Source organism: Aythya ferina, assembly GCF_964211825.1.
Source record: "Aythya ferina genome assembly, chromosome: 19".
Classification (NCBI taxonomy): Eukaryota; Metazoa; Chordata; class Aves; order Anseriformes; family Anatidae; genus Aythya; species Aythya ferina.
In genome coordinates this window covers 12,612,570-12,640,101 of record NC_140309.1, presented here as the reverse complement: position 1 = coordinate 12,640,101, position 27,532 = coordinate 12,612,570, and the positions used below count along the sequence as shown (strand labels likewise).

General features: G+C 51.9%; 1 protein-coding gene across 12 annotated transcripts in view; it reads right to left on the bottom strand.

Annotated features, from left to right (window-relative positions):
* Positions 1-6,163: 6,163 nt before the first annotated feature.
* Positions 6,164-27,532, bottom strand: part of RAP1GAP2 (RAP1 GTPase activating protein 2) — a 76,769-nt gene continuing 55,400 nt past the window's right edge. For 8 of the 12 annotated variants that reach the window (XM_084492828.1, XM_084492833.1, XM_084492829.1 and 5 more), the window contains 22 exons: positions 25,316-25,351; positions 25,059-25,103; positions 24,498-24,530; positions 23,977-24,186; positions 23,625-23,728; positions 23,002-23,080; positions 22,759-22,812; positions 21,706-21,789; positions 20,649-20,749; positions 19,926-20,055; positions 19,536-19,691; positions 18,762-18,833; positions 18,359-18,445; positions 17,953-18,087; positions 14,576-14,713; positions 14,067-14,185; positions 13,624-13,737; positions 13,063-13,180; positions 12,692-12,818; positions 11,521-11,600; positions 11,072-11,110; positions 6,164-10,270 (listed from right to left, as the gene is read on the bottom strand). In XM_084492828.1, coding sequence (XP_084348954.1) covers positions 11,102-11,110; positions 11,521-11,600; positions 12,692-12,818; positions 13,063-13,180; positions 13,624-13,737; positions 14,067-14,185; positions 14,576-14,713; positions 17,953-18,087; positions 18,359-18,445; positions 18,762-18,833; positions 19,536-19,691; positions 19,926-20,055; positions 20,649-20,749; positions 21,706-21,789; positions 22,759-22,812; positions 23,002-23,080; positions 23,625-23,728; positions 23,977-24,186; positions 24,498-24,530; positions 25,059-25,103; positions 25,316-25,351 — 2,031 coding nt within the window. In that variant the 3' untranslated portion in view covers positions 6,164-10,270; positions 11,072-11,101. Of the gene's footprint in view, positions 10,271-11,071; positions 11,111-11,520; positions 11,601-12,691; positions 12,819-13,062; positions 13,181-13,623; positions 13,738-14,066; positions 14,186-14,575; positions 14,714-17,952; positions 18,088-18,358; positions 18,446-18,761; positions 18,834-19,535; positions 19,692-19,925; positions 20,056-20,648; positions 20,750-21,705; positions 21,790-22,758; positions 22,813-23,001; positions 23,081-23,624; positions 23,729-23,976; positions 24,187-24,497; positions 24,531-25,058; positions 25,104-25,315; positions 25,352-27,163; positions 27,185-27,532 lie in introns of those variants that run through there. The other 4 variants (XM_084492832.1, XM_084492837.1, XM_084492835.1 and 1 more) reach the window with 2 other exon arrangements.

Genomic DNA, 27,532 nt, shown 5'->3' with positions numbered 1-27,532 from the left:
GAGATAAGTTATTTGTTGCATTCTTGATGTTTAATTTCAGTCTTCCTGGCTGACTTTCTCATATCCAGCCCAAATCACTCGAGTCCATACAGGATGCTCTTTAGACTATGTGGATAGTCACTTGAAGACAAAAATCTCACACATGGTTACATGAAATTTGTCTGCCTAGTGGCCGTGCATGAGAGATTCCCATGTTTGGAGTAGCACGAGGAGTTTTCTTGACTGATGCTGTTGATGAGCTGTGTTATAACAGCAAAGGAGAGCTGGAAGCAAATGAATTAAAGACCCAAGCAAACCATTAATGCCTTCTGAAGAAGAGAAAAGGAAAGATCACTTCCAGGTGAGAAAATTAGTCAAGCCTATAAGCAGTTACATATGTAAAGAAAACAGCTTAATTTAGCAAGTAATCTAGTAATAAACTTCTAGGAGGTAAAATGCTCTAATGATTATTTTTATTTTCCTCTTATGCCTGGATTCATGTTTGATTAGATTTTCTGTAGTTCATAAGAAAAGGAAGAGCAACACAGTTACCAAGTGCCATTCATCCTGTGCATCTCTGTCTATAGAGCCTAGAAAATTAGGATCCTGATTTAAGCAACTCAAGTTCAAAATTATATGGAATAAGACTGAGCTGTAAATTTGTGTACACAGCTTATCATAATTGCAGCTACTTCTGGAATAAATTATGGTGAGTGTCTTAAACATGCTATGACTGAACTGAAACACTTTCTTCAGCTAAAATTGGAAGAGCTTCCTGTCCAGAAAGCACCACCCAAACTCAAGATCAGACTTAATGGCCTCTTGGGAAAAGGATTTGCAGTATTTGGTTTTACATTTCACCTGATGAGCAAGGCTTCCAGCAGTCGAACATTATGAAGCATGTCACATAAGGATTTGGTCAGTCTCAGCTGTAAAAGTGAACAATTTAGGTCAATTGCTGCCCTCCAAGTCCTGGACTTAAATGGTTGTTTCTACAGCCCTCACATTTTGAGCTATAAGAACTAGGGAAGCAGCTCTTGCAATGAGGTCTATTATGAGAAGTTTTTCAAAGCTGTCTGGAAGTTGTTTCTCTCCCAATTGATTTTAGAGTCCAGATTATTTGGGCAAGTTTCCATATTCTGGCTGGAATATTCCTCTGTTAATTCAAAACCCACCCATCTGCTAGGTATACAAAATATTTATATACTTCTTTAAAAGGTATACCTAAATTGCTTGTTTAACTGTCATCATTGTCTCACACTACTTAAAGTTTAACTTTAAATCTCTTGGGGTTGATACTTCTCTGTATGTGAGGCACTGTCAAGGATTTCACACTGCATGAAAGACCAGTGCATAGATGGTGGGCTGCTTTTGCTGCACATTTAGTTTGGTCAGGATCATAACAAATCCATGCATGTGTTTTCATACAGAGTCCTCAGTGGATATTCTGCAGCACACAAATAAGATATCAACAAATTCTACTGTGGAATCAGCCCTCACTTTACAGCAAACACTCAGATCATCCACCCTGGGAGAGAAATCTGAGCCCATACCTTGGTGTCCTGGTTCATTTGCACCATCAAACACAAAGCTGGGAAACACACAGCTACTGCCTTCCTTGTGCAAGCCCATAAAGAGAACAAGACAAAAATCCATGACAGCTTTCTCAGGGCATCTCAGAGCAGTCTTGTTTTAGGTAACAGAAAAAGAAGCATTCTGATAGGGAATCTCCTATGTCCCAGATGAAGCACAGAGGGGACAAGCAACAGTCAGGGTGCAGCAGCTGTCCAAAAAGGTAATTGGTGAGCAAGTACCACTGTGATGTTCCAGTTGTATCCCAAACCACATCCCAAGCTTCAAGTCTGAGATATTAAAAAAAAAAAAAAAATCATTTCCAGCTGTGCTAGAGTGCTATGAATTCACAATTTAGTTTTGCATTGCATCACTTGTTGCTTCATGTCACTTCCCAAATACTCATGAATTTGCAGGTAGCTTAAACTAACTTTTTATCATACTGTAATACAAAATGCTTTTATTGAAAAGTATACATTCTCCCTTGTGTTGGAGGTTATGCATACATTGCAGAAAGTAGTAACTTCAAGCTTCTCAAAAGCATAATTGTTTTCTGTTTGCCTAGTTCTGTGTTATCATTGCTAAAAGCCCTAAGAGCAAATACTTAAATCACCCAGGCTTTAATATGGCCACACACATTAAGACTTATCTCGGCTTTTCAGCAGGCGGAGCACTTGCACAGTATTTGTGCTGAAGGGAAGCACCGCAGCGTAAACTGCCCTTTTAAGGTCAGGGAGCAGATTCAGGTGAAGAAACTGAAAGCAGCGGGTCAGCTGGCATCTGCAAGCAGGCTACAAGCCAGCACCAGGTCAAGAAAATAAGTCTCCAGTTCCTGTCTGCAGGCCACAAACTTCTGTTACTGAACCCACAACCCCGCCAAAAACTTGCCTTAGCTGATGAGAAATATGCAGCTGCAGTGCTTAAAAACAGCAGGAGCAGGGCTCCACAATCACGCAGATGGGGCTGTGTCAGCAGGGTACTGCAGGAAGGAGCAGGTACCCCCGCAGGGCCAGTGACACCAGAGCAGGCAGCACCACACACATTAGAGGGAGCTGAGGGCACATCGCAGGCACCCACATTCCCAAGATACACACCATGCTTCCCAGGTTCTCCCACTGCCCTTGGCTTATATCAGCCTTTCCCCCATCCGTTGTGAGAAAACAAAGCAAAACACCTTTATATTTATTGCTCACCCCATCAGAAGGGCTTCTCTAACACTGCTTCATCCAAGCGAACAAAATGCGTGAGAAACTCAGTTTGGACACCTTACCATCGTTCAAGGAGCAGCCCAACATAGCTCTCCCTCTCAGTCCAACCTTTCTGCTGCCACCCATCTGCCTCTTCTAACCTCCCCAGCAGGTTAATCAGGCTGTTCAGCAGACTTTGATTTGCCACCCAAAGCATTTGGACACTCCTTAGCTCTTCCCAGCTGGTGGCTGCCTTGTAGCCCATGCTGAGGTCACACAGTCCTGTGGGCATGTTCCCTCTGCAGCTTTGAGGTTTGCAATGATTTGCAAAGCAACAGTCGGTCTGGTGGGAAAAGAAACTACTCCGTTATATCTCCTGTTACAGTGAGAGTGGCGGAGGGATTGTCTCTGTGCATGTACTAATGTAAGAGAGGCTGTGTGACCAAGCCTCTGTTCACAGGAACCTCAATAAATGTTTCATGCTCATTCGTGACAACCTCCCTGCTCTTTTCTGTTAAATAAATGCACTTGAGTTTAATTCTCATTTGATTTCCCTGCTGTGAAAGCCCTCTGATTTCAAAATCAGGTTGAGGAAATGTCTGAGGAGAGGCCAGCTTCTTGCCCACATTCCTCATGCTGAGCTGTTCAGGATGATGCTCTTGAGCCCCAAGATGCTGGGCAGGGACTGTGGGCAGACCGAGGCACCACTGATGGCTGCTCCAGTTTGTGCTGGGCATGGCATGTTGTCCTTGGCTGAAAATAGGCTAAGTGGGAGGAATGAAATAGTATCTGTGTCTGACATGTGGAGAATGTCAACGGTTGTTCCCTGAGCTCAAAGCTGGGGTAGATCTGTCCCCTCTCCCGATTTGAGCAGACAGTGGGGGCAGTGCACAGAGGTCTCCCTGGCACAGATCCCCAAAGGCTTTTGCTCTCCCCAGTGACTTTGCAAAGTCATGCAAATTGCTCAGTTGACATGTATTTAAATTCTGGCAGGAGGGAACAAAACCAGGTTGAGCTTGTCTTGAAAAATATACATTTCCATTACTTTTTTTTTTTTTTTTTTTATAACAACCATAGATTTTTAGAAGGAAGGAAGAAGGAAGTGACTTCACCTTGGACTGCACTTTGTTTCAGCCAGAGATGGGCTTTGGTGACACAGATACTGACTCAGAGCTGGTTCACCGTTTGCTGGATGAGAGCACAATCTGGGTCTGGTAGCTGCTGTGTACACTTCACAGCTGGCAGCAGCCACCGTGTGAGGAGCAGAGCACACATGTTTAACCAGACAGCTGGCCGTTCTTGCATGTTTTGCATGGATTTATTTCTTTTCAGTGGTGATGTGAAATAATAATCAGAGCTAACAACACCGCACGTACACTGGTCCAGTTAAAGCCACATAACGCATGTAGACAAAATCAGGAGAGAATCTGCCCTGTGACCACAGAGTGCCTTACTGCCCTGGATGTCTTGTAATCACCCTTACCAGCAAATACAACTGTGCCCAGTGTCACCAGGGAGCTTCCTGGTGCTTGACTCCCTGTGGCTCAGCTACGCTGCACCCCGAGCAGCTCAGTGCCCTGTGTCAGTGCTACCGCCCTGGGGGCTGCCAGGGGCCCACCCAGCCCCAGCCCTGCAGGCAGCCCCCGGGGAGCACCGCTGTGCGTGCGCTGCACCAGCTGCCCCTGCATCCCCCCGCCGACTTTACCTCGCCTTGTGATACCGTACCTTAGGACATTTGGCATGCGGTCAGGAGCCACTCATGTCCTGTGGTGCTTTGCTGTACGGTGCCTGCTTTTTGTGCTGGTAGGAGGTTGTCCACAATGCGTTGCTGTGAGGTTTTGGTGCTGTTGGGGATGGGGGCAGTGGAGAGGAAGGAAGGAAGAAGCTGGGAGGAATTAGTTTAGCAGTTATGCTTTTCAATAGCCTGTGGAGTATGACCACTGTCTTTGCAGCTATCCCAGATTTAAATGCCACAAGACCCCACAGCCGTGGTCAGAACGTGGCACCTGTTCGGCCTCACGTAGCAAGTCCAGTCGGCGTCCCACGTCCTGCAGCATAGAGTCTCAGATCCCCACTTAATGCAGGCTCACCTGAATGGGTTTGGATCTGGAAACTTTGCCTCACTCCAAAGCAGCAAGTGGCTGTGGCTGAGGCTGGCTGCGGGGCTTTGGCTGCAGCTCAGGGCGCTGCACGAGGTGTGGTGGTGGCTGTGCACCCAGCAGCTCCACAGCTGTAACACAGCCAAAGCAGGACAAAAGCAGGCTGCCAGCGTCCAGGCACTTTGCTGGTCATGCACGGAAAGTCCTGGTGGGCAAGGGGACACTCAAAGGTGTGAGGTTAGGGGGTGGGCAGAGAGAAGGGGCTTGGGTTGTGTCCACCTGACAATGATAGCAGGGGGCTATCATTTCATGCCAAAGTAAATGAAGCTTGCCTTCCAGAATTCTTACTCTCATTACGGGCAAAGTGGGGAGCTGTGAGTATAAGTTTTACAACAGTCAGGATGCATTAAGAGAACCTGAACTTTGCATGCTTTGTTTTGTTGCTCCTCTGCCACTCCTGATGGAAGCAGGGGAGTCTGAGGAACAGCGCCCACGCTGCTCACCCATCGCTCCAGGGACCCCACGCCCCTCCGCTGGGCTTGTTCCCTCCCCAGGACAAGCATTTTGTTCTTACGCATGCATGTTGATGGGTTTTCTCCCCCATCACAAAATGTTAGAGAAATAACACTGGCGAATAGCTTTGTTTGTCATTCAGCCTGAGCTGTGGGGAAAAACGCACCAGACAGGCTTCCTCTGTACAATAATGGCTTTTTCTTAGTGTCCTGGGAGGAAGAGAGCTGGGAAATTAGAGGGATTTGAAATGGTTCCTGAGGAACTTGAGAGAGAAAATCCAATTTCATAGTTCACTCAGAGAGGATGTCCGTAAGGCAGCCAAGATGCCAGAGACTGAAGCTCTGTGGTAAACGAAGCTGTTTTAGAGAAACCAAATTGCTGCTTGTTCATTTTCATTTTATGAAATTGTTTGTTTTCCATACCACACATGGTCTGCGACTGACAGGAACAGGTTTTAGTTCTAACTCTGACACTGCATGGCTTATATTAGGCATACGCTGACTCCAACTCAGACAGAACAGGTCACTTGATGGAAACTCCGATGCGTGGGGAACAGATGCTGGATCCTTGCCTGCTGACCTGGTCCTAGCGTCACTAAGACCAGCAGAGATGTCCTGATCTGCACCTTCTTACACTCTGGTACTCTTCTGCTTTGGATCGTAACTTTATTTGATCTTACCCACCTCAGTAACAGCTCAACCCCAGTCTATGCCATTGCATGGTTTTCACAGGGGTATAAAGACCCCAGACTGTCCCCAGGGAGCTCAGCTAAAGCTGTCCCTTCATGGACATACATAATATAATACACATACAGACACAAAATATGTTATTTATTGTGAATTTTGCAAAGACACATTTAAGCAACAAAATATACATTTGTGAACCTTTAGTTTTATACATAACAAATACAATCTGCTACCATAGCAATAAATTAAATGTACATTATTTACAACAGACAGGCCACCAGGAACTACAAAGCACCGCCTCTCTACATAAAAAATAAACTTTTGTCAGATACATTTCTTCAAGATTTTTTTTCACTCTATAAACTCTCTTCACATTCTAATGATATAAATTCAGCATTTTCCTTTGCAGGGTATACGCAGTGCTACATTCATTAAAACATAATGAAAGCATGCTCTAAGATTCAGAAATGAGAGCTTCTTGACCAGCTCTAGTGGACAGAGTCGGAACATAAGCAAAGCAGCATGAGTGCGAGCTGTGATCTGCAGAGGTGCTGAGCTCTGACCGCCTTTAAGAGCAATTATCAGTGCTAACCACCTCTTGCAGTCAAGACAAAGACAGCCGAGAAACCTCTGAGCCAGATCCTCAGTTGGGGTTAACAAGCCCAGTTATGTCAAGGAAGTATCCTGGCCCCTTCAGCTGCCATTCCTGAAGACCCCCAAAACGCTGGAAAGAAGCTGGACCTGTGCTTAGCACCCCCCCTCTCCACCCAGAAAAAAAAGCACTTTCACGTTGTGCTTGAGCGTGTGCTTGGCTTGGGGAGCCCTCAAAGAAGGCCCGTGGTGCCGGTGCCTTCCGCGCACCCTTGCCCTTAGGACGGGCCCTGCTGTGCCCCGGGGGGCTGTGGGGTGGGCAGGGATGTGCACGAGGGACTGAAACACATCCCCAGAGCCTTATGGTGTGCATGGCACAGCCCTGAGCCCCAACGCTGGGCCTGGGAGGCAGACCTGGGCCTGGGCTTGGGCCTGATCCTGCCCCCAGCAGGATAGCCAGCAAGTCTGTGCCAAGCAGGAGGCAGGGTGTGGCAGGAGTAACCAGGGCACCGAAACCCAGGGAAAAAAGGAGAGCAAACACCCGGACAGCAGAGACCTGTCCTACACGGCCGGGAAATCCCGCTGAGCCTCCCCAGGCTGCAGTCCTACCTCCGGCGTTCGCTGTGCAACATCATTTCTGAGTTTGGTGTGAGCTGCGGGCATGTAAACAGTGCAGACGGGACAGGCAAACCGCTGCTCTGAGGCTGACACCAGGCATCCCCGCTGCAGCCCCGAGCCCTGGGCTGCGACTGCTGAGCCCACGGAGCAGCGGCCCTGAGGCCTCCTGGGCAGCCCCCGGCAGCCCCATGCTGGGCTCCCTGCGCCGCAGAGCACCAGCACCAGCAGCGGGCAGGAGCTGCCAAGCTCTGACGCGCACTGCCCCACCAGTTAGTGTCAGCGAGGGATCCTTTCTGTTATATATATATATATATACGTATATGTATGTGTGTGTGTCACATGTAAGCACAAAACATTTTGCAATATATATGCAGGAACATCTTCACCCACTGCTGGAGTGCAAATGCCTCCGAGGTTGAACACAACTGCTCAGCAGTCCCCAGCGCTGCTGCAGGGTGACCTAGGACAATCCCAGAACTGAAAGGCTGCTGCACAGGGCTGCAGGGCAGGGCAGATAGGCAGAAGCCACACTAGAGCTTGGCTAGGACAGGAGCTTTAAAAGCCCATTGTTATTTAGGAGCTGGTTTTACAGCCAGTTGTGAGCAGCACTTTTGAAACTGTCCCAGGAGTATAGGAGCAGCTGGCAGACCTTGTCTGCCCGGCCCTGCTGCCCTCCCAGCTGGTTGGAACGGCTCAGGACACATCTAACACATTGCATCTCTCTCCCTGGAGCTTCAAACTGTCCTGTGTGCCTTTTAACCACCTTCTAATAATTCTACAAATTGACCTAGGTCAAAAAGGAAAGTCACAGTTTCAAGTGAGAAAAAAAGAAAAAACAACTCAAAATGAAAAACCCAGACAAGAGTAGCCACTGCATCTTCTGCTGAAAGATCTCACAGAGATCAACACCCATGCGAATGATGACATCTATAGAATCAAGCAACTTCATAGGAGAAAAACAAATGAACAAACAAAAACAGCCCCTCAAAACAAGGTTTTGCACCAGTCAGTATTCACTGCAGGGCATAAGAAAACCAGACCAAAAGCTTTGAGGAGGAAGAACTGGGGATGGGCTTAAAAGTGCTACTGAAGCATCGTCAGACAGCAGAACTGAACAGCAAAGTATCTGGAATGTGAGACATCCAGAGCTAGCTGCGGACCGGGCTAAATGTGTTGTGCTTTTCCTCTTTCAAAGAAAATCTCAAGATTTAAATGTTATTTAAAAGCAACTCACTGAAAGCAGGAGGGAGTGTCACCACTGCTGGTTATTTGTATTTACTGATCCTCTACAGTGCGCTCAATGCCCATGAAAGCGTTCTCTGTTTTTTCCACAGTGTGGCTCCTTCTTTAACCTGACTCTTCTCCCAGGAGGGCAACTGCCTTTTCTATTCAAATGTGCAAATCACACGCACAAGTGGGAGCACCCATTTGGAGCACACATTCCGGTTGTTTCCCAGTTCCACGCAGAGCCTCATTCAGCACAGCTGGTTCGGATCAGCCCGGTTTTGCTCTGGCCCAGGTGGGAGGTGGTGGGGCAGGGACGGTGGGTTTCTGCCACAAGCCCTCGCCCCGTGCATCACCACAGCCACCAGCCCAGCTGTTCAGACATGCCTGTGCCTCTGAGCTCCAGCTGTGTATGATTAACTTTGGCACTCAAAGTTTTGTTTTCATTGAGAATCATGAACTGACAAAAGAGTTTTCACTTGAAATCAAGAACCTTATTTCATGGGGTGTTTTTTGCAAAGATTACGGATTATGGCAAGATGCAGTTCTGCACCTCTGCAGCACTGCAGTGTATTATTTAAAAAATCCATGAGGGAAATCTATGAGCATCCTGAAATTAGTGGACAGATTTCAGTAAACTTTAGACAAAGCTCCATAAGAGCAAAGGGACTTCTGTGGCAAGATTAGAGAGGTATTTTTTGGAAAAGGGTGTTATAGGGAAGTCACCTTCCAGAACTCATAATCCTCTTCTTTTAAAGTAAACAAAAGCATGTTCAAAAGCAGAGGGACAAATTCTGCAAGGGGTAAAGCCCAATGCCATCAAAAATCACTGGCGCTTTATACATTTGTTTGCCTGGCAAGCTAACACACAGGATAAGGTAGAGCCCACAGAATAAATCCACTCCAAGTGCCAGATTTAGTATTTAGTTATACTACAGCTTTAGCTTTGGTTAATCTTTTCCAGGCCCATGCATGGAGTTTTGGTCAGGGAAAAAACACAGAGGCCACCTACACCATCTCCTGAGCTGCCAAGAGAGGGCAAGTCAACCCCGGCTGCCTCCTGTGCCAGCACCTGAGGAGGCACGGGACACGAGGCTGCATTTGCCTTGAAAATTTGCAACCCAAGGAGCAAAACTGGTCAGGAGGAGAAGAGAGGGCAGCTCATGAGGTCCTGTGCTGCTGCCCTGCCAGCCCCGTGCTGGGCAGCATTGCTCTGCTGCCTCCTGACCCCTGGCAGAGGAGAGCAACAATGGGGGGAAAGCCACCATGACCAGCCCACTGAAAGCCCTAACTGCGCCCTGACCGCCTGCCCTTCCATAAGGGAAAAATACAAAAAGAAAGTGTTTCCGCACTGATACTACACATACAGGGAGGAGACCCCCAAACCTCGGGGGGGATCTGCCTGGCCTCCCTCCCGCCCCCCGGGATGGGCAGGCCAGCCTCAGGGGGGAGACTGGTGCTGGTGCCCCAGCCGCAGGGTGCAGGTCTCCCACTGGGGCAGAGGCACGGCGCTCACCTGGCCCCAGCGCCGCAGCGCGCCCGGCACTGCAGGGGGACGTGGGGCGGGTGGGCAGGGGTCTCCTGGGGCAGTGCGCAGGGTGCCCCCGAGCTAGCAACGCCATCGGCTGGGGCAGGGTGGCTGGGTCTCTGCCAGAGGACAGGAGCGGCTGCACAGTGACACTGACGGCTTCCTCCTGGCGCAGGGTGCAGCTGCAGCGATGAGGGGACCTCGCTGTTAGTGCAGGGTGTGCACGTTCCCACTGGGTGGTGAAGAGTTTTCCCTTTATTGGAACAAAAAATTCTGAAAACAAAGAAAAAGGATAAAAGCCTCGGAGACTTTGAATATTCTCACTCCTGAAGATATCCCTGCAGTGGTGGCTACGATGTGCCAGTCCCAGGGAAGGAGCAAAAGCCATACAGTAGGGTGCTGGTATGGCAGTGGTGTGGCAGTGCCCATCCTCTCAGAGGCGCCAAGTGGCCCCAGGCAGGGAGAGAAGGAGACTCAGGTGATGGGAGAAGATTGGGGCTTTTAGAAGCCAGTGCTTTTGGAAATGGAATTTCCTCTCCTTTTAAGTTTTGAGGGCTCTTCTGCTCAGCTACAAACTTCCTAACAAATACCATGAATTGCATGACAAAAAAGGCTGCAGGAACTCAAGCCTGTGGGAGAACCAGGAAACAAACTTGTAAATGCCTCCAGGCACGAGAACACGCGGGCACTGGTGGAGCTGCAGGGTGGAAGCAGGGGGCTGGCTGCCCCTGTCCCTGGCAGGACTCAGTGCAGCCGCTGCAGCCATGCAGCAACTTCCCTGAAAGCAGGTGGCAGAACTGCTGTGGGGAACATTTAGAAGCACCCCAGAAAGAAATACATACTGCTACATGGTGGCACTGAGGGGCACCAATCATTCCCATCATTAAACACTGCTGTTTTTCTCAGTCAGTGCTGCCCTCATCTCACAAAAGCATTTAGGATGCTGTAAGACACGTTATTGATCACATATTTAATAGTAAACACTGCAATTGGCCAATATGGGCTATCACTAAAGGATACACGTGACCACAGATGAGATGAATCACTGTGCACAACAGTGTTAGGAACACTTACCGCTGAAAAGTTCTTGACTTCTTTCTCCTGCTAGTGGCTCTAAATGAAAAACCAGAATACAGCTGAGTTGCAAAAAAAGGCACAAGAAGTCACCAAGCCCTCCTCCCCGCATCTCCTGTATTTATTCTCAGGAGGACCCACAGCAGCTCCAGCACTGCGTCTGGGAGCAGGGGAGGTGGGACACAGCACACCAGGGGCTGGGCCATGCCCTGCGCTTCGCCCTGCCTGCACGGAGAGGCTGCCCCGTGCTGCACAGCCCTGCCCTACCGGCCCAGAGGAGCGGGGCTGTTCCCCCATGGATGTCCCGTCTCTGTCACCCTCAGTGTTCCCGTGCAGACCCACACAAGCGCTGCCCCATGGCACAAGCGCTGCGGGCTCTGCCCCTGCCCCATGGCCAGGTAGGGCAGGATGTGGCCCTGTGCATCCCCCCTGAGAGCCGCGGCACTTACCGTGCTGGAGCTGCCGTGGCTGAGTTTGTCGAAGCGGAACTTCAGATTTGACCTTGGAGAGTTTCTGTTCTTTATATCTGCTGGAGGGTGGGGAAAAGCAAAAATAGTACTAATCCACGAGCAAGCGCGCTCGTTGAAGCTGTAGTGCTGACTGCTGTGCTACCAGCGCAGCAGCCAGGCACTTTAATAGATTGTCACCAGTGTTACAAATATTTAGTCTATCTTGGCTGAATGTTTGGCAAAATCTGTACATTAAGTGGTTTTGATGGAATAAATTGAGGCTTAATTACATTTCACAGTGTTTCTACTGGAAATGCCACTGAAAAGGCTACAACAAATGACTGATCCGTACAAGTATGGGTGGATTTCAATGCTCTTGGCAGGAAAAATGCAAAATAAACACTTTAAGCATTAAAAGAGGCTGTTTTACTCATTCAGAAATTCTCTAATAAAATAAGGAGGAGGACTTGTGGGGTGCAGAGATACAAAAAGCAAGCAAGCCAGACTGCATTTTCCAGCTTAGTTTTTCTCCTGAGCTGTTCCCAGTTACCAAGCTGTTAACAGTGGATTTGCAGCTCTGTCTATTTTGCAAAGTGCTCCTAAGTTCATAATGTGCGTTTTCATTTGAATCGTGGTTCCTTCCGGCAGGACCACAGCGCACGGGGAAATTAAAGGGTTGTGACGTGCAGGCGAGGAGCAGGCGCTGCAGACACCCCAGGGCTCCCCGAGCAGAGCGGTGTCGTCACCGCCGCACTGCACTAACAAAGGGCCTGATTTTGCTCATGCCGACTTGTGCCTCACTTTGCTAATTGTCTGACTAAAATGGACGGAATTAGTACAGAGTTAAGTTAGCAGCAGGGGCAATAGAGCCAGGCCCAAGGAATGCTGTTCGTTTATTAAATAATTTGTGAGTCACGGCTCATTCCTTGGAGACAGTGAGTTTCCAAGACTACTGCAAATGTCTGTCAGGAGGGAGTGGAGTAAACAGAGCCACCACAGAAGCTACCTCTGACTTAGCAGGGAAGCAAACTCCCCGTGGAAGCACAGCACCAGCGCCACAGCCATGCCCCGGGGCATGCCCCCGCGGCGTCCCGCGGCCGCTCCTGCTGCCCCTGCCTGGCAGCTGCTGCGACTCCAGAGCTGCCCCCCCGGGGGACGCCCCCACACCCACCTGTGGGGCTCCTGCTCATGATGACCGGGGTGGCTGCGGCCCCCATGCTCGGGCTCTCACTGCCAGGCGATGCGCTGTAGACAAACACGTCCTGCTTGAAGGGCGACGCCGTGGACGGCTGGCTTCCCTGCATGGGAGAGAGCGAGGCACAGCTCCATCTCCTGCAGCAAGTTTATGTCCCAGGGCTCTGCTCACGTCTTGTTACAGCCGTGCTCATCAGAGAGCCCCCAGGAAGGCTTATGCTCCGGAGCAGACCCCCTGCCAGCCTCCTGCCCTGCCAGGCAGCACCCAGGGACCCAGGGCTGCCGAGGAACCTGCAGAGCTCTGGCTGCGTGAGCCCAGGAGCAGGAGGCGCAGGGGCTGGTGCCTACCACGCTGTCGTACTCCTCCAGTGTCTCGCTCTCTCCCGCCGTGCTGCTGAAGCTGCTGGTGCTTGAGGAGGAGCGTGAGATGTTTGACCTCCCGTTCTCCTTCAGCTTGATGAATGGCCTAGGAGACAAAGTGATACGGAAAGAAATGACGCGGCTGCTGCAGGCAGAGCTGAGCGCCTTGTGGGCACCACAGGGACCTGCTGCTCGGGGCACTGCTAGGAGCAAACCCCCCGGACAACGGGACAAAGCAGCTTGCCAGTGGCACCAGCAGAAACACGAGGGCCTGGCTGGCTCTACACCATGTGCCTGCTCCCGTGCCTGGTTTTGGACAAATCCTGTCGAATACCATTCCTTGCTACTGTTCTTTTTTAAAGATGACTATTTTCAGACCATAAAGGAGCTGTGTGCATGAATCACCAGAATCTTTTTTTTATCCCTTAATATCAAACTTATTTATACTAAGACCTGAAGATTTTGTTCAACAGTCCCTGATGGCTGTTAGCTACACAGGGGCTTGCAAGAATTTGAGCTCAAAGGAGGATTGAGCTCTGTTCTACTCACCTGTCTTTGTTGGGGCATATTTCAGGGGAGCTGGGGTTGGATGAGGTTTCAGATTTCATCTCTTGTGATGAATGTCCCATATCTGGTGTCTTCTGGGCTCCAGAAACACTGTCGCTGAGGGCACAAAAAAGCAGGCTGCGTGAGTTACACAAGAGACTTAAAATGGATGGTCAAATTATATTCCTAGCACGAAGTGCTAAACTGTAAGAGTAACAGATGCTCTTTGGATACCACCGCTTTGATATAAAACAGAGAGAAGGCATTCAGGACACCATAGCCTTGAACATGGCAGAAGAAGCCCTTGTGGCTGCCTGGTGTGGAAAAGGTGGGGTTTCAACACCCCAGACACACTGCAAGGCCTCCAGCACCAGCCAACAGCTCCTGCAATGTTTAACACATACTGGGTGTTTCTGACCCAGCAACCAGGACAATGTCAGACTTACCACCTTGTCCTGCTCTCCGACTGGCTCTCAGACCCCGTGTGCAGGCGGGGGAACAGCCCTGACCGGCGCTTGATGGGACTCCTTGACTGGTTCTTGGCCGTGGCTGCTGGAACGGGGGGCTGCAAGAAGGAAACAGCCCACGTTCAGAGAGCAGAGCTCCATCCTGGGAACTCCAGAGACCAAACATCCTACTAGGAATTATGCTGCTCGCAATTCTCAGCCTGCACATCTAGAAAATGTGTAATACCAGAATTCCTTTTACATCTTCTATGTACTTTTGGGCTAAAAAAATGACAGGAAGCCGATCTTCTGGTTCTTCCACAAAACAAACCTGATTCTAACAACACACACAAAAGCGTGCTGTGCCCAGATCCTCTCCTTGTCCCTTTGTTCTCTGTCTGCTCAGGCGACTGCCACGCGGCTCCAGCAGGGTGCAGCGCCCCGCTGGGATGGGGAGGGAGGGACAGACAGAGGGACAGCAGGACGTGTGGCCACGCGGCCATGCTCACCGAGAAGGTGGTCTTGGTCACCTCGCCGCTGTTGTGTGCGATGCCCCCACTCAGGCTGCCCGGGATGCCACCGCCGTGGTGCTTCTTCTGGCTGCCCACCATCGTCTCCATGGAGTGGCTGCGCACTCGGATGGCTCTCTGTGGCCGCGAGGGACAGGGGACAGCGGTCACCACCACCTAGGGGCCTGCTGCTGCCCAAAGCCGTCCCAGCCCCAGGCCCTGCTGGCATGCAGCCTGCCTCCTGCTTCGCCCCGCAGCGCCAGCACCGCCCGCAGCGCTGCCACGTGCCCACAGCAGCTGCCCTGGCAGCAGCAGGAGCTGCGTGGGCACCGCGGTGGGGTTCATCTTGCAGTCACGGGGTGCCAGGGCCGAGAGCAGCAGCAGGGCTGGGACAAGCCCTGGAGCCCTGGCTCCTGCCCTGCATGTGCACAACCTTCCAAAATGCCCCAAGGAACAGCAGCTGCAGCCCAGCTGTATAGCTGCATTCGGGTGCACACCCCGGCACCTCTCCCTGGATTTGGAGTGGAAAGGTCTGCAAGGAGCCCCCAGCCCTCCCCGCTGCCCACACTGCTGACAGGTCCATCTACCAGCCCCTAAACATCACAGCGCTGGAGGCTTCACATCCTCATCAGCACAAGTGTTTCTGGTCTTCAGCATGCTTATGCTTGCTAAACACATCCTGCCCAAAGTGCTTCTGCTGCTCATTTGGCCCACTCGTCTCTGCAGTGACCATGGAGGAGAGCTGAGCCGTGTTCCTGTGGCAGCTACCAGCAGCTGCAGCCTGTGGCTGCTCCTCAGCCTTCATCCCTCCAGACCCTGCAGTGCCCTGTCTGCACTCCTTGCTCCCTGCATCTCCAGACATGCTTTCTCTAGGCATGCTTTTTTGCCCGCTCTCGAGGCTGGGAGGCTGGCTGCATGATGATTCCCATGCAGCCTTCGGCACCATGCTATTCAGCAAACCACAGCCTTCTCCCAGCTGGCCTGAGACATCTGTGCTGATTTTGGTGTAGACTGGTTATCAGGAAGAAGATCCCAGGATAAGGTCTGGTGCCCCTGCTCTCTCCAGACAAGGTGCTGGCTCCAGTCCACTGACAGAGACCGGAGCGGTGCTGTGCTTGGTGTGAACACAAAGGGATGTGAAGAGTATTCCAAGTCCGCCAGAAAAAGGACCAAAGGCACAGCTCTGTGAGCATGAACTGCACAAGCAGGAAATGAGGACAACTTTAATGTGTTTTGACTCAAAACTGTGGTAACCAGAGCTGCGCATACTGGAGGCAGAGACCTTTTGTAAATCTGAACACTCATTCTGGATGCTTAAACAGGACCTGAGCTATTTTTAAAGCCTTCCCTCAGTTGTTGTCCCAAGCACTTACAAATAAGACCACGAGATCTTTTGAAAGTCTGGCACACACTATGAAAAGCAACAGTGAAATGCGCAAGTTAAAAAAAATCCATACACTTATTTTAATTACTGTAGTCACCATAGTAACTGGAGCCCAAACTGGACTATGATACCAGTGTGCCAATTACAGTAAACTTTTCCTTTGCAGCTATTACCTTCTGAATTTCTGCTGTGCTATCTACCATGCCATGGCTACGTTCTTCCCCAACCCATTCAATGACAGCTCAAGGTAAAGAGATGTCAGAGGGAACTAGCCGGCAAGGGGTGTATTTCTGAAGGCGCCCAGCACCACATCCTGTGGTGCACAGGTGGCTTTGCTGCTGGCTTCAGCCAGTTGTAAAACCCCACAGGTACCAAAGTCTGCTGCACTCTGCAGAACCCTGCTTGCACAGGGACCGCGGTGTCCCCAGCAGCCCCACGCTCAGCCCCTCCTGCCCCTCGAGTAACGAACTGCAAGCAAGCGTCCATCAGACCGGATTTATTAGGATCAGCAACTCATACAAAATTTGTCAGTGTCCGCAGGTGAAAGCAGCAGGTCGCTCTGCTGCCAGCCACCCTGGCTGCCCGCGACACGCAGGCAGGAAGGTCTCTTCCTGGCACTGCTGATGCTGCGGAGCCCTGCGGTGCTCCCAGCACCCACCTGCCGCCCGGCGCAGCCCCTCGCCCCGGCACCGCTTCATGTACCGCATGTCCCCGAGGGCCAGCACTCCGAGAGCCACGGTGCCCACGGAGAGGCTGGGAGGGAGCGGGCCAAGGGCTGGCTCACCGATGTGATGCGACAGGCAAACAGAAATGGAGCAGATCACGTCTTGCCCTGCTCCCAGCCCTCCGTGCTTGCCACTTCCCTGCCCCACGCTCACTCCAGGAACACACTGTGCAGGAGGTAAGCTAGCAAGCAGCCCAGCAGTGCGGTCCCGAGGTGGAGGGGCAAGTGCAAGCCAGCTCCAGCAGCTGGATGCACCACACGCCCCAGGAAACCCTGAAATGCCAAGAAAGCAAAGTGCATCTTCTCATACACAAAGGCGTGTGAGAAAACAATCATTTAACATCAATGTCTGAGGCCGGGAAGTACACTGTGACAGATGACTGCGTGGTACCTCAGGTTCTGCAGCCCATCTCGTACCTAAGCAGGACAGAGCTGAGCCTCCACCCCCTCCTCTGTGAGGGACCAGACAAAACCCCTCAGCACTGCTCATCCCACCTCCACAGCTGCCTGCGGTATGGCAAGGTTAACCTCCTACAAGTGCCACTTTCTCTATGATAAAGAGAAAGCTGTGCTTATAGCACAGCTCCAGGAGCTGTCTCCAGCACTGTGCCCACACAGCCCTCCCTGCCCACCACAGCAGGGGACACCACGGCACCAGCAGCAATCCCTGCCACAGCTGTGGCCAGAGCCACCTGGAGCAGGACAGGGAGAGGTGCAAAGGAGACGTGTGCCCAGAGCCAGGGCACGGGTATCACCCACCACGGGGATGGGGAGCCCCAGCCGGGCACTCCATGCATCACCCCCTGTACACAGCCAGCCCAAAGGGCAAGCCCTTCCCAGCAGCTCCCCATCACTGTCTTACAGAAGCCTTTGCATGAGGCTTCTGGCCATGGCTCCTGGTCAGGGACATTGTCCAAAAGCCTTCCCTGCTTTACCAGGGCTGTTCCCTGCTACCCCGCAGGTCGGTGTCCGTACCTGGAACGGTCACCCAGAATTTCCTCCAGGTCGTTCATTTCTTTCTCCTTTTTTCCAGCCCACTCTTCCTGCTGTCCCCACTTACACCCACCCCACACCTTCACCCTGGCATGGCAGCACCTTCCCTCCCTCAGCACCCAGCACCTCTCACTGTGGCTCCTGTTGTGGCTGACACCAGCCACCTCCCGCCAGCCGCCCTCCCGCAGCGCAGCGCGCCCGGTGCTCAGCCCCGAAGATGTTTTGCCCACCCCAGGCACGTTTTAACCTTGCTCTTGGCAAGGGACTGGGGCTTACCTTGAACGATTCCAGAAAGCCTCCATGCCCTCCATTCTCCAGTTTGTCCTCCTCGGGCCCCAGCCCCAGCATGGTCTGGGTGTGCCCGTGGAGCTCGTCGTGCAGGTTGTCCAGCAAGGCGGCACGCGTTCGGTCCTGGGGAGTGACAGCCGGCTCAGCCGGGGCCGGCCTCGGGTGCGAGGGCGCCCGCCTGCTCGCGCTGCTGGCGAGTGCTGGCCTGGCTCAGTGCCGGGAAGAGCAGTTTGGGAGGAGAAATGGAGAGAGCCCTCTGCACCCCGCTGCACACCTCCCAGCCTTCGCACAGGGCACCGCAGTGTGGTAGGGGGTGGTTTGGGGTGGTACGGGGTGTTGCAGGGTGCTATAGGGCAGTTTGGGGTGGCGCGAGGCGGAAGGCAGTGAGCATTACCTCCAGCTTTGCAAACTTGTCTGACTTGCAGCAGGCGTTCTCAGCATTGATGAGCTTGGTCAGCAGGAACTCCCTGAACTCAGGGCTCTGGGGGAGCAAGAGAGGCAAGGCTGAATACCAGCCATCATACTGCTCCTGGCAATTCTGGTAGCGTAACCCTACGGACCCAACAACGAGCAGTGCCCCGGGGAGCCACATCTGCCACCCTGCAGGGGTGATGCTGCATGACGACACACCATGCACGGCCTCCTGCCCTGCCACAGACTCGCAGTCCTCGCTACCAATAATGTGTGTAAACCCCACAAATCACATTTCCCCCCAACAGGGCATGCTCTGAAGCATCCTGGACACACACACGTATATTCCTCCTGACTTGGTACACGCTTTCAGACCCATTTCTCACCTTCTGAAAAACCGGCGGGCTCGGCAGCGGCGGGCCAAAGGAGGGGACATCCTCGCGGGCCGTGACGGAGACCTGCAGGGCCAGGAGGAGCCGGTGAGGCAGGGGCACGAGGGCAGCCCCCAGCGCGGCCCCTGCACCCCAGGCGATGCTCCCAGCCTGGCAGAGGTGCCCCCGCCTGCCGACTGCGGCACCCAGAGCTGCCAGGGCAGGACTGGCTGCAGTGCTCTTTACATTTACTTCCTATGAACTTTGTTTTCATTCATGGCTCTAAGCGGTGTGCTTTCAGCTTGAAATGTGATGTTCTACTGACCTCCTGATGGAAAGCAGAGGGAGAGCAGGGTTTATGCTACCCACGCTTGAGTGCTGTGTTTAGGAGGGCATGAGCTGTCCTGAGGTTTATTCAAGTATTTAGTCAAAAAATCCTTATTAAAAAGTCCAAAATTCTTAATAAATGAGCATGCACCTGTGTATGTATACACACACTACGTAATAGTACATACATAAATATTTGTGTGTATACATATGTACATTCAATATATACATACTCCGGTTATGTATATATCACTGAGTACACGTAAGTGAATGTGAAATTTGGAATTTAAGTCTGTCCTACTGCACAGTTACATACAAACAATGCACATACACATGAGCTGGGCGTGAACTGCCTGAAGAGGAAGCAAAGACATCCATGAGAGTGAGCAGAGCTCCACGGGCACCATCTCATGCCTGGGGCCAAAGCGAACATCAACACGTGCAAGTTGAGATTCCCCCTACCTTGTAGGATGTGTTATCTGTCTCGGGGTTTTCCACCTGTACAACAATGTAGGCATGCAAGAAATTGGAGGCAATCATGTCTGGGACGAACGGCGTGTTCTCTTCTTGAAAGATAATTGCCACAATGTCATTGCCAATGTGTCTCTTCCTCTGCAGCTGAGCGGAAAGGGAAAACGTGGTTGGTAAAAGCAGGCAGCTCTGCCACATCAGTGCTGTGTGTGCAGGCTCCTGCAGACCAGGAGCACAGGCAGCAGCAGCCTTCCCCGGCACACAGGGGTCAGGGTGCTCTGGAGCATGGACTTCTGTGGCTGTGGCGCTGGGTAGGTCACAGCTCCCACACGGCTGTAGCAGCGACACATGGCTGCTGGAAGGCGTCTGTACATCTCTTACCTGCTGTGTATCTCCTTCAGTAAAAGGCAGCTTTGTAGAGACATGAAACATGATCTCCCTGTCCCTGAACACGGTGTACACAGACTCGGCCCCCGTCTGCCCGTGGCTGACATCCAGGCCTCCTCGAAAACTAGAACCGAAGAGAAATTAAGGGAGAAATGAAGAAATATTAATTGAAAGCTTACCAAAGCCTATAGGCGGTTGTCAGGGACAAGGTGATGGAACAAACCAGCTCATTTATCTTTATCTAGTAGCTAGCAAATGGGAGAGAACAAATCATGCGTCATATATCGTAACTGAGCATCCTGGTACTAGTCTGGAGCTCAGGGCAGGCAATGTGGTCACAGCGACGGGCTCAGTACTGGCAGCAGCCGTGAGCATCCGCAGCGGCCACGGGGCCAAGCACTGCATGGCTGCTCCCAGCCTGGCTCTGCTGACCCTGACCCCGTGGCACAGCGCTCAGCACAGTGTGTGCTTCCATGGAAGTCTCTCATTTACAGCTGAGTGTCACCAGATATCGTCTCCAAACAGCAGGATCTTTTCTCTTGGCAGTTCCAATTTTTCTGGAAAACTCCCTCAAGTTTGAAAAACAAGCCAAGGCTATATTTGCTTCTGCTTTGTACTGCTCATGAATAAGATGACTTCTGTTCTCGCACGAGAGGTACTTTACATACTATATGGTGTCTTGTTGAATTTATATATAAAATCATTTTTTTTACTTACCCTTTAAAGTCCTGCAGCGTTATGGTGTCTCCCAACAAATTCAAGAAGTTCTTGAAGGCAGCGCTCTCCTCATTATTGCCAAACAACTCTTCCTCCTGGGTCTACAGGACACACAGGCCCATCTCAGGAGGGCAGCCAACACAACAGGGCTGCGCCCCTCCCGGCTGCCCACACCTCCCAGCAAGGCAGGACAGGGCTGGGCTACGGCCACACTGAGGGGGCTCCGGGGGCCAGGGACATCCCCATGCTGCCAGCACCCACTCTGCACCACCAAACGTGCTGTGCACTGCCACAACGTGCTCAGCACCCGCTTTGCACCACTGAACGTGCCTCCCAGCTGCCAGCGTGGGCAGGTTCAGAGCCCTTTCAGCCACCAAGAAATTCCAGCAGTAAAGCTGCTGAGAACAACTTCTGACCAAGAGAAAGAGATGTGAGGATAAAGCAGGGGTAATACTGGAACACAGATTAATATTTCATTGGAAAAATCTAAGTCTTAATCATCCTCTGTGTGGTATATTTCAAAACAACAAGACCGTAATTACGGTCTTCCATGAGTTACTCAATCCAAAATAAAATGCAATATGTAAGGATAATTAGGGTGCCTGTCAGAATAATCTTTGGTAAATTATAAGACTCGGCTGTCTCCGTGCTTCGCATCCAGTGTTCCTAGGCTAATGAAAGCATTTTCAGCAAACGCATGTCTGCATAGCCTACAGCCTTCCAAGACAAATGTAACGGTCTCACTGTCTAAACATACATCTGATTAAAACACCACGGCTGCTAAAATGCATTTTCACATCCATTTTTCCCTACAGCTGCTTGCAGGCTGATTTTCATACTGATTTTTCTTCAGCCACATCATATTTTGAGTCAGGGAAACATCCAAGTAGTAAGAAGTGCATTATTCGTAAGGACACCAGTGACACAGTGTCCTTAAACATTGTCCCAAAATTAACTACAGGACCAAATTTCAGGCTCAGGGTCCCACACGTCTCCTGACAAACAAGCCCTGATGCCGCAGGACTCATTCTGTGAGCATGATGCAGGGATTACTCACCTGCCTGAACTTCTGGTAGATCACACCAAACTTAAACGTGTTATTGACTTCGTGTTCATCGTAAGACACTATCATCTGGGACGCCTGGAGTGAAACAAACCACAATTTCATTCGGCTGTCCAAACCCACAACCACCATAGGGGCCCCACAGCCTCCTGCCCACCGCCACAAGCGCCGGCCCTGCCGTGGCCATGGCGGGCAGCGGCCCCGCTCTGCCGAACCAGCTCTCGCTGTGTGGGCATGCGTCTGAGGCGTCTGTCAGCCTGACGTGGGCAGCGGCTGCTCTCAGACTTCCAGGTGATGGTTTGGTAGCAGCACGAGTAATGAAAATGGATGAATGGATTGCCTTGATCTCGGCTACATCAAAGGGCGGTGAAACTGCCTCGTAACACGCTGCTGGGCCTGCCACATGAGAAGTCTGCCACATAAAAGGTAGTTGAAAATGACGGATTTGCTGTGTAACTTCCCCATAATGGGTTTCTGTGGCAGCACAAGAGCTCTAGGCCAAGCGATCCCGGAGTGGGGGGACGAGCAAGTCCCGGCCCCGTCAGCAGCGAGGGCAGCGAGGGCAGCCTGCCGTGCCCCGCAGGGACTGCTGGTGAAACACCGCGTCCCGCCACACAGCCAACCGTCCATCGCGGCTCCCCTTCCCACACAGCTTCTCAAGCACAAGCTCAACACTTTTCACTGGGTTTCAAGTCAATCTTAAGGCATCAAACCAAGGCCGTTTCACACCTCACAGCCTTTCTCTCCTTCTCCATGGCCCGGGGCAGGTGCTGTGATGCCTGGGAGGACAGCTCCCAAATGAGACCATGGTGGGTGCACGCAGGTCCTATCCCAGATCCTGTACTGCTGAGCCCAGATAAAAACAGTATCTTACACCCTGCATCTATACAAAGCACTGAGGGGAACTTTCGCAAAGGGACAGAGCTAGGAAGATGCAGTACAAGTGCCTACGCTCTGTATCAGAGCTTCTAGGTCATGGGAGAAAGAGAGAATTAACCCTACCTGTCCTTGGCTGAATGTGCAACCAACATGGGGTAAGATCCTCACCTTGGGATACAGAACTGGGTTAAACTTCAGTCCGGAGGCATCATCGCAGAAGGCCTGGGAGCAAGGGAAAAGTGTCATCAGCCCCTGCAGGAGTGCTGGGACCCTGCCTGGAGCCTTGCCAGCAGGCAGCCACGGGCAGCCTGGCCTGGGAAATCTGAAGGAACGGCTGCCCCACAGACCCAGCATGGTGCAGGCTTCGCCGCATGCTGCATGCCTGCACAGCAGGCACCCCGTGCCGGTTACCTTTGCTATCTGTGGGATGCTAGGCAGCTTGCTAAATCCAGCCAGAGGGATCCTTTCATGCAACGTCTTCACTTTGGATCTGGCAAAGAAAAAGAAACGAACGGATGTTTGGGAGGATCCTGCGATACCAGATGCACCGGAGCTTCCTTGCATGCCAGCCATGGCTGGCTCTGTGGCGTGCTTGCCGCAGGAGGCTCTGCCAGGCCCTGGGAGATGTTCTGCTGGACTTGCTGGGCTGGGTTAGCAAGCAAAGGCTCATTTTTTCTTTTAATCTCTGCAGATCTTAAAATATTCATAGTTTGGAGGAGAAATGAGACAACAGTTCAGCCACCCTGGGCCTTGTCAGATTACAGGAAGGACAGTGACAGATATGACAGATATCACCCAGTGTCACGGAGAGTTCCACACTCAGTTTCAGCAGCATATTAAAGCCTTGTGTTCATTATCAGAAGTCAGGCAGTCACTGCAGGACAATGCCTCTGGCTTCCCACCCAACCCAAGCCCTTCCATGCGGGTGACACGTGTGTGCTGCCAGCACACCCGCAGCATTTAGAGCGGAAACAAAGCAAGAGCCTTCCAAAGAGAAAACACTTGGCTAAGCACTGTGCTTCTTTTCTCCATACCTGAGTATAATCCTTAAGTATTCAGTGCCATCTGCCTCCTCACACTTAATAGAAAGAATCAGATTTCCCAGGCTGCTGGCCGTACAGTAAAAATTTAAATGGTCCTACAAATAGAGAAAGCAGGTTAAGGTGGCTCAGCTTGTGCACAGCAGGAGACTGCCCTGCGCCCCCCCCGGCTCCTGCAGGTGGCTGGGCACCGTGGCCGTTGCTGCACACCAGCCATCCCTTCTCCTTGCAAGAGGGCAAATTGTAAAATTTGCCTATTTTGCTCACAATTGTAGGACTTTTTTTTTTTCTCCTGGACAGGGTAGGAGCATTTTTCAGCTGCCTCCTCACTGCCTCTAGCACCTACCTTCCCCAGAAAATGCTTCCTGTAGGCTCTGGCCTCTCCTTTGCACTCCAGCTTGTACCCATAGGTGCTGGGGCTGAGGTTTTCCTCTTCCTCCTCGCAGATGCTGCTGTCAGACGAGGTGGGTGTGCCAAGGTTTTCTGGGTCTTCAATCCAGTATCCCCCAAACTGGGGCAGGATGATCAGTGGGTAGGGGCTGCCCTTATCAAGGATCTGGGGAGGAACAGGGAAGCTGGGCAGTGCTGGGGTCCAGCTTTGGGGCCTCATTGCCCCCTCCCCGGCTGTCTCTCCCGCAACAGCCCCTAGCCCCGTGCCGCAGGGCAGATCCTGCCCCTCTCCAGTGCCTCTTCCCTCCCCTTGAAGAGGGCTCCTGTGCTGCCTGGGAAGAGCTCAGCCACAGAGGTGGAGCAAGGGGAGAGGAGATGGGGTTTGCACAGCTCCTGCTGGGAACAGGATCTCTGCACGCTCCCCTTCTGTCGGCACTTTGGGAAAGGCATTGCCTGAGCGTGTTGCAGAGCACCCACCTCATCGATGCTGGGGTACGGGATGTAGTCTTCCTGGAAAAAGGAATCACAAGACCGCCTATGAGTGTTTGCTCCCTGCTAGCCGTCCCCTAAAACCACAGCCTTCCCCAGCACAATCGAGGAGTGCTGCCCAGTGAGCTGGTCCTGCCGACCCGCACCCCAAACCTGACCCAGGCGCTGAGTGGTGAGATCGGGCAAGGCGGCTGAGCCCCCAGCACGGCCCAGATCTGGCCTGTGAGCCCCCAGCATCCTGTCCTGCTGCTCCCTGCTCCCCCGCCCAGTTAGTGGTACAAGCTTCCCCATGCCTCATACAAAACCCAGCCATTTTAAATCACTCTCCGCTGAAATACACAGGTTTGGACACAAAGCTGGATTAGAGATTTACAAGCACCACTCTCTTATCTTTGCGATTCAATCAGCGCCTTGCTTTTAGATAACACTGAAATCCTTTTTAGTCCTTACAGTGGCTGTCTTTGGCTACAAACATTAAAGCCCAGATTTGTAGAGATAAGGGGAGGTGCTTGAAAAGATCCATGCTAGAAAAAAAATAAATCAACAAACCTTATGCTTTTGGCTTCCAGTTCTCTGTTCTTCAAGTTTTGGTGCCTGTTTGGAACAAAACCAACAGACAGAATAACAGAGCTGTTTCCAGCAGCACAGGGGGTGCCAGCAGGGCAGGGCAGGACATTTCAGGACAGTCACCCTGCGGCAGCGGCAGGAGCAGAGCCGTCTGCGGGGAGCTGGCACACCGTGAAATGGGGACGGGCATGGGGAGGGCAAACCTGGGAAACAGGCCTCATCGACACACCGCTGCTCACCTGCATTTTCTCCAGCATTTCAAAGAATTCTGCAGACTGAAAAAGAAAAGAGAGAAATCTCCTGTCCAGCTGAAGTGGGCACGAGGTCAGGCAGCCCCAGCCCAGGCCACGGCCGGGCGCTCCTCCCGCTGGCAGCCGGCAGCCCCGGCAGTGCCCAGCGCCTCGGCGTGCCTCAGAGCCTGCCCTGCAAAGTGCAGTTCAACCTGCAAATAACACTCACCCCGGACAACTTCCCAGCCTGCCTTGTGTAAAGTTTGATAAATGCTCTTTAGTTATTTCTTTTTCTAATCACATCAGTGCTGGCACCGTAGTTTGGACAACCTCTTTGGGTCCCTTTTGTTCCCAGTTTTTTTCTCAGGCTGTTCAGTCCCCCGTTTCCAGCTCCCCACAGTGCTGACACAGGCTGGAGACGTGGAGCAGAGTGGCTCAGCTGTCCTGACCCCGCGGCTGGGCAGCATGTCCCGCTCCTGCAGCCTGTCACCAGCCCTGCTGCTGCCAGGGGTTGCCCTGTCCCACCAGCATCCCAGCTCCCCAGCACCTCTGGATGGGCTGAGAGCTTGGGGCAGGCTCACAGGTGCACAACCACAGACGAGAGGGGGGACTTGAGGAAATGCTGCTCCTGTCTCGCCCAACCTGCACTGCCCAGAGCCCCCTGCTCCTGTGCTGGTGCTGCCAGGGCAGCTGGGGCACAGCAGGCAAGGACAGGAACGGGGCAAGGGCGTGGGGAAAACCCACTCTCTGTGGCCAGCACTGGCTCCTCGACGCATCGGCACCTGCAGGGCTGTGTCCTGGGCAGTACAGCCGCTGGGGACATCGGCTGCATGGTCCCCCACCCTCACATGGCCTGTCCTGCTCCCGGGTACATGCAAATAGATTATCTAGGCAGACTCCAGCTGTCAATACTGGGGCACTCCCAGTAAACCAATATGTGGCTTTGCTGGAGATATGGTGAAGCAGCTTCTTTCCTCCTCTACCCAGTCTCCTTTAAGCCGCCTTTGCTCTGGCTATCCCTCGCTGCGTCTGCAGGAGGCTGGGATGATGGTTCACACTGCTGAGCAGAGGCTGGGGGTACGGCCTAATTCGGAATGGGCAGGGAGAGCAGGGAGCAGGACGGGCAGCAGCGGCACTGCTGATTCTCTGAAGCTCTGTGCCGGACATGGGGCAGGGGCGTCACGGCAAAGAGCACGGCACTGGGGTAAGTAACACTGAACTCTAGACTAAACTGAATTTCTCAAAAGACAGAGAAGAGAGAAAAAAAAAAAAACAGAGAAGGAGGTGAAGAAATGAAAAACACTGGTTTTCTTTCTGATAAACATAACAAGCCAAAGTGAGGATTGCTGCATGAGCAGCCCAGTGGCTGCGCCAGTTCACAGCGGCTGTGGTGGAAGGAAGACACTGCAGCACAGCAAGGGACTAGCACACCCCAGCAGCAGCCTTGGCCATATTTCTACCCTTAGACTATGCCCCTTTTTTATCGCCTGCACCTGCAGCAAGAAAAAAATCAACCCAGGGTTCAAAAGAGCTCTGTGCCCAAACTAGTAGCACTTTAAAAAGGCTTTTCCTTATTTCAAGCTCCTTTTAAGGTCCACTTCAGGTCTCTACAATGGACACATGCTCTTTGAGACAATTAAAATAGTTTTCAGGTCCCACTGCCAGCAGCCAGAACCAGACAGGCAAAACCACAGGGCTAAACCTGATCCAACTTCTAAAGTGAGTTCCGGTAGAAAATGTGTACACACATTTAATAAACCAAACAGCAGTCTGTACCCATTAGGAATTTATGCATACTTGAAGTTAAGCTTTACTGGGCCACAAATATTTTGATAATTACAGTTAAGACAATTATACCTTTGTGTCGCTCAGTCGGAAGTTATGTCACCTGCAGTGGAGTTAGCCAGCACAGAGTTTATCCTTACTCCAGTTGAGTCACTGAGCCTATCTGCTCCAGATTGCCATGACTGCATCTGCTTTTTAAATGCACGCAAAGGCAACATGAGTGTGGAAAGTCATTTCCCCTGCTACCTTAGGCAGGGCAAACCTGTCCAGTAGCTTGTACTAATGACCTCACGAACACAAAATACTCAAGCCAAAAATGGTATGGTTGTTATTGCCTTCCTGCTCACGTGCCCATGCTCCCTCACAGCTAAACTTGTTACCCTGACAGCAAAGAGAAGGGATGCACAGCATCACAGCCCAGCATTCCAGCACAGAAAAGTA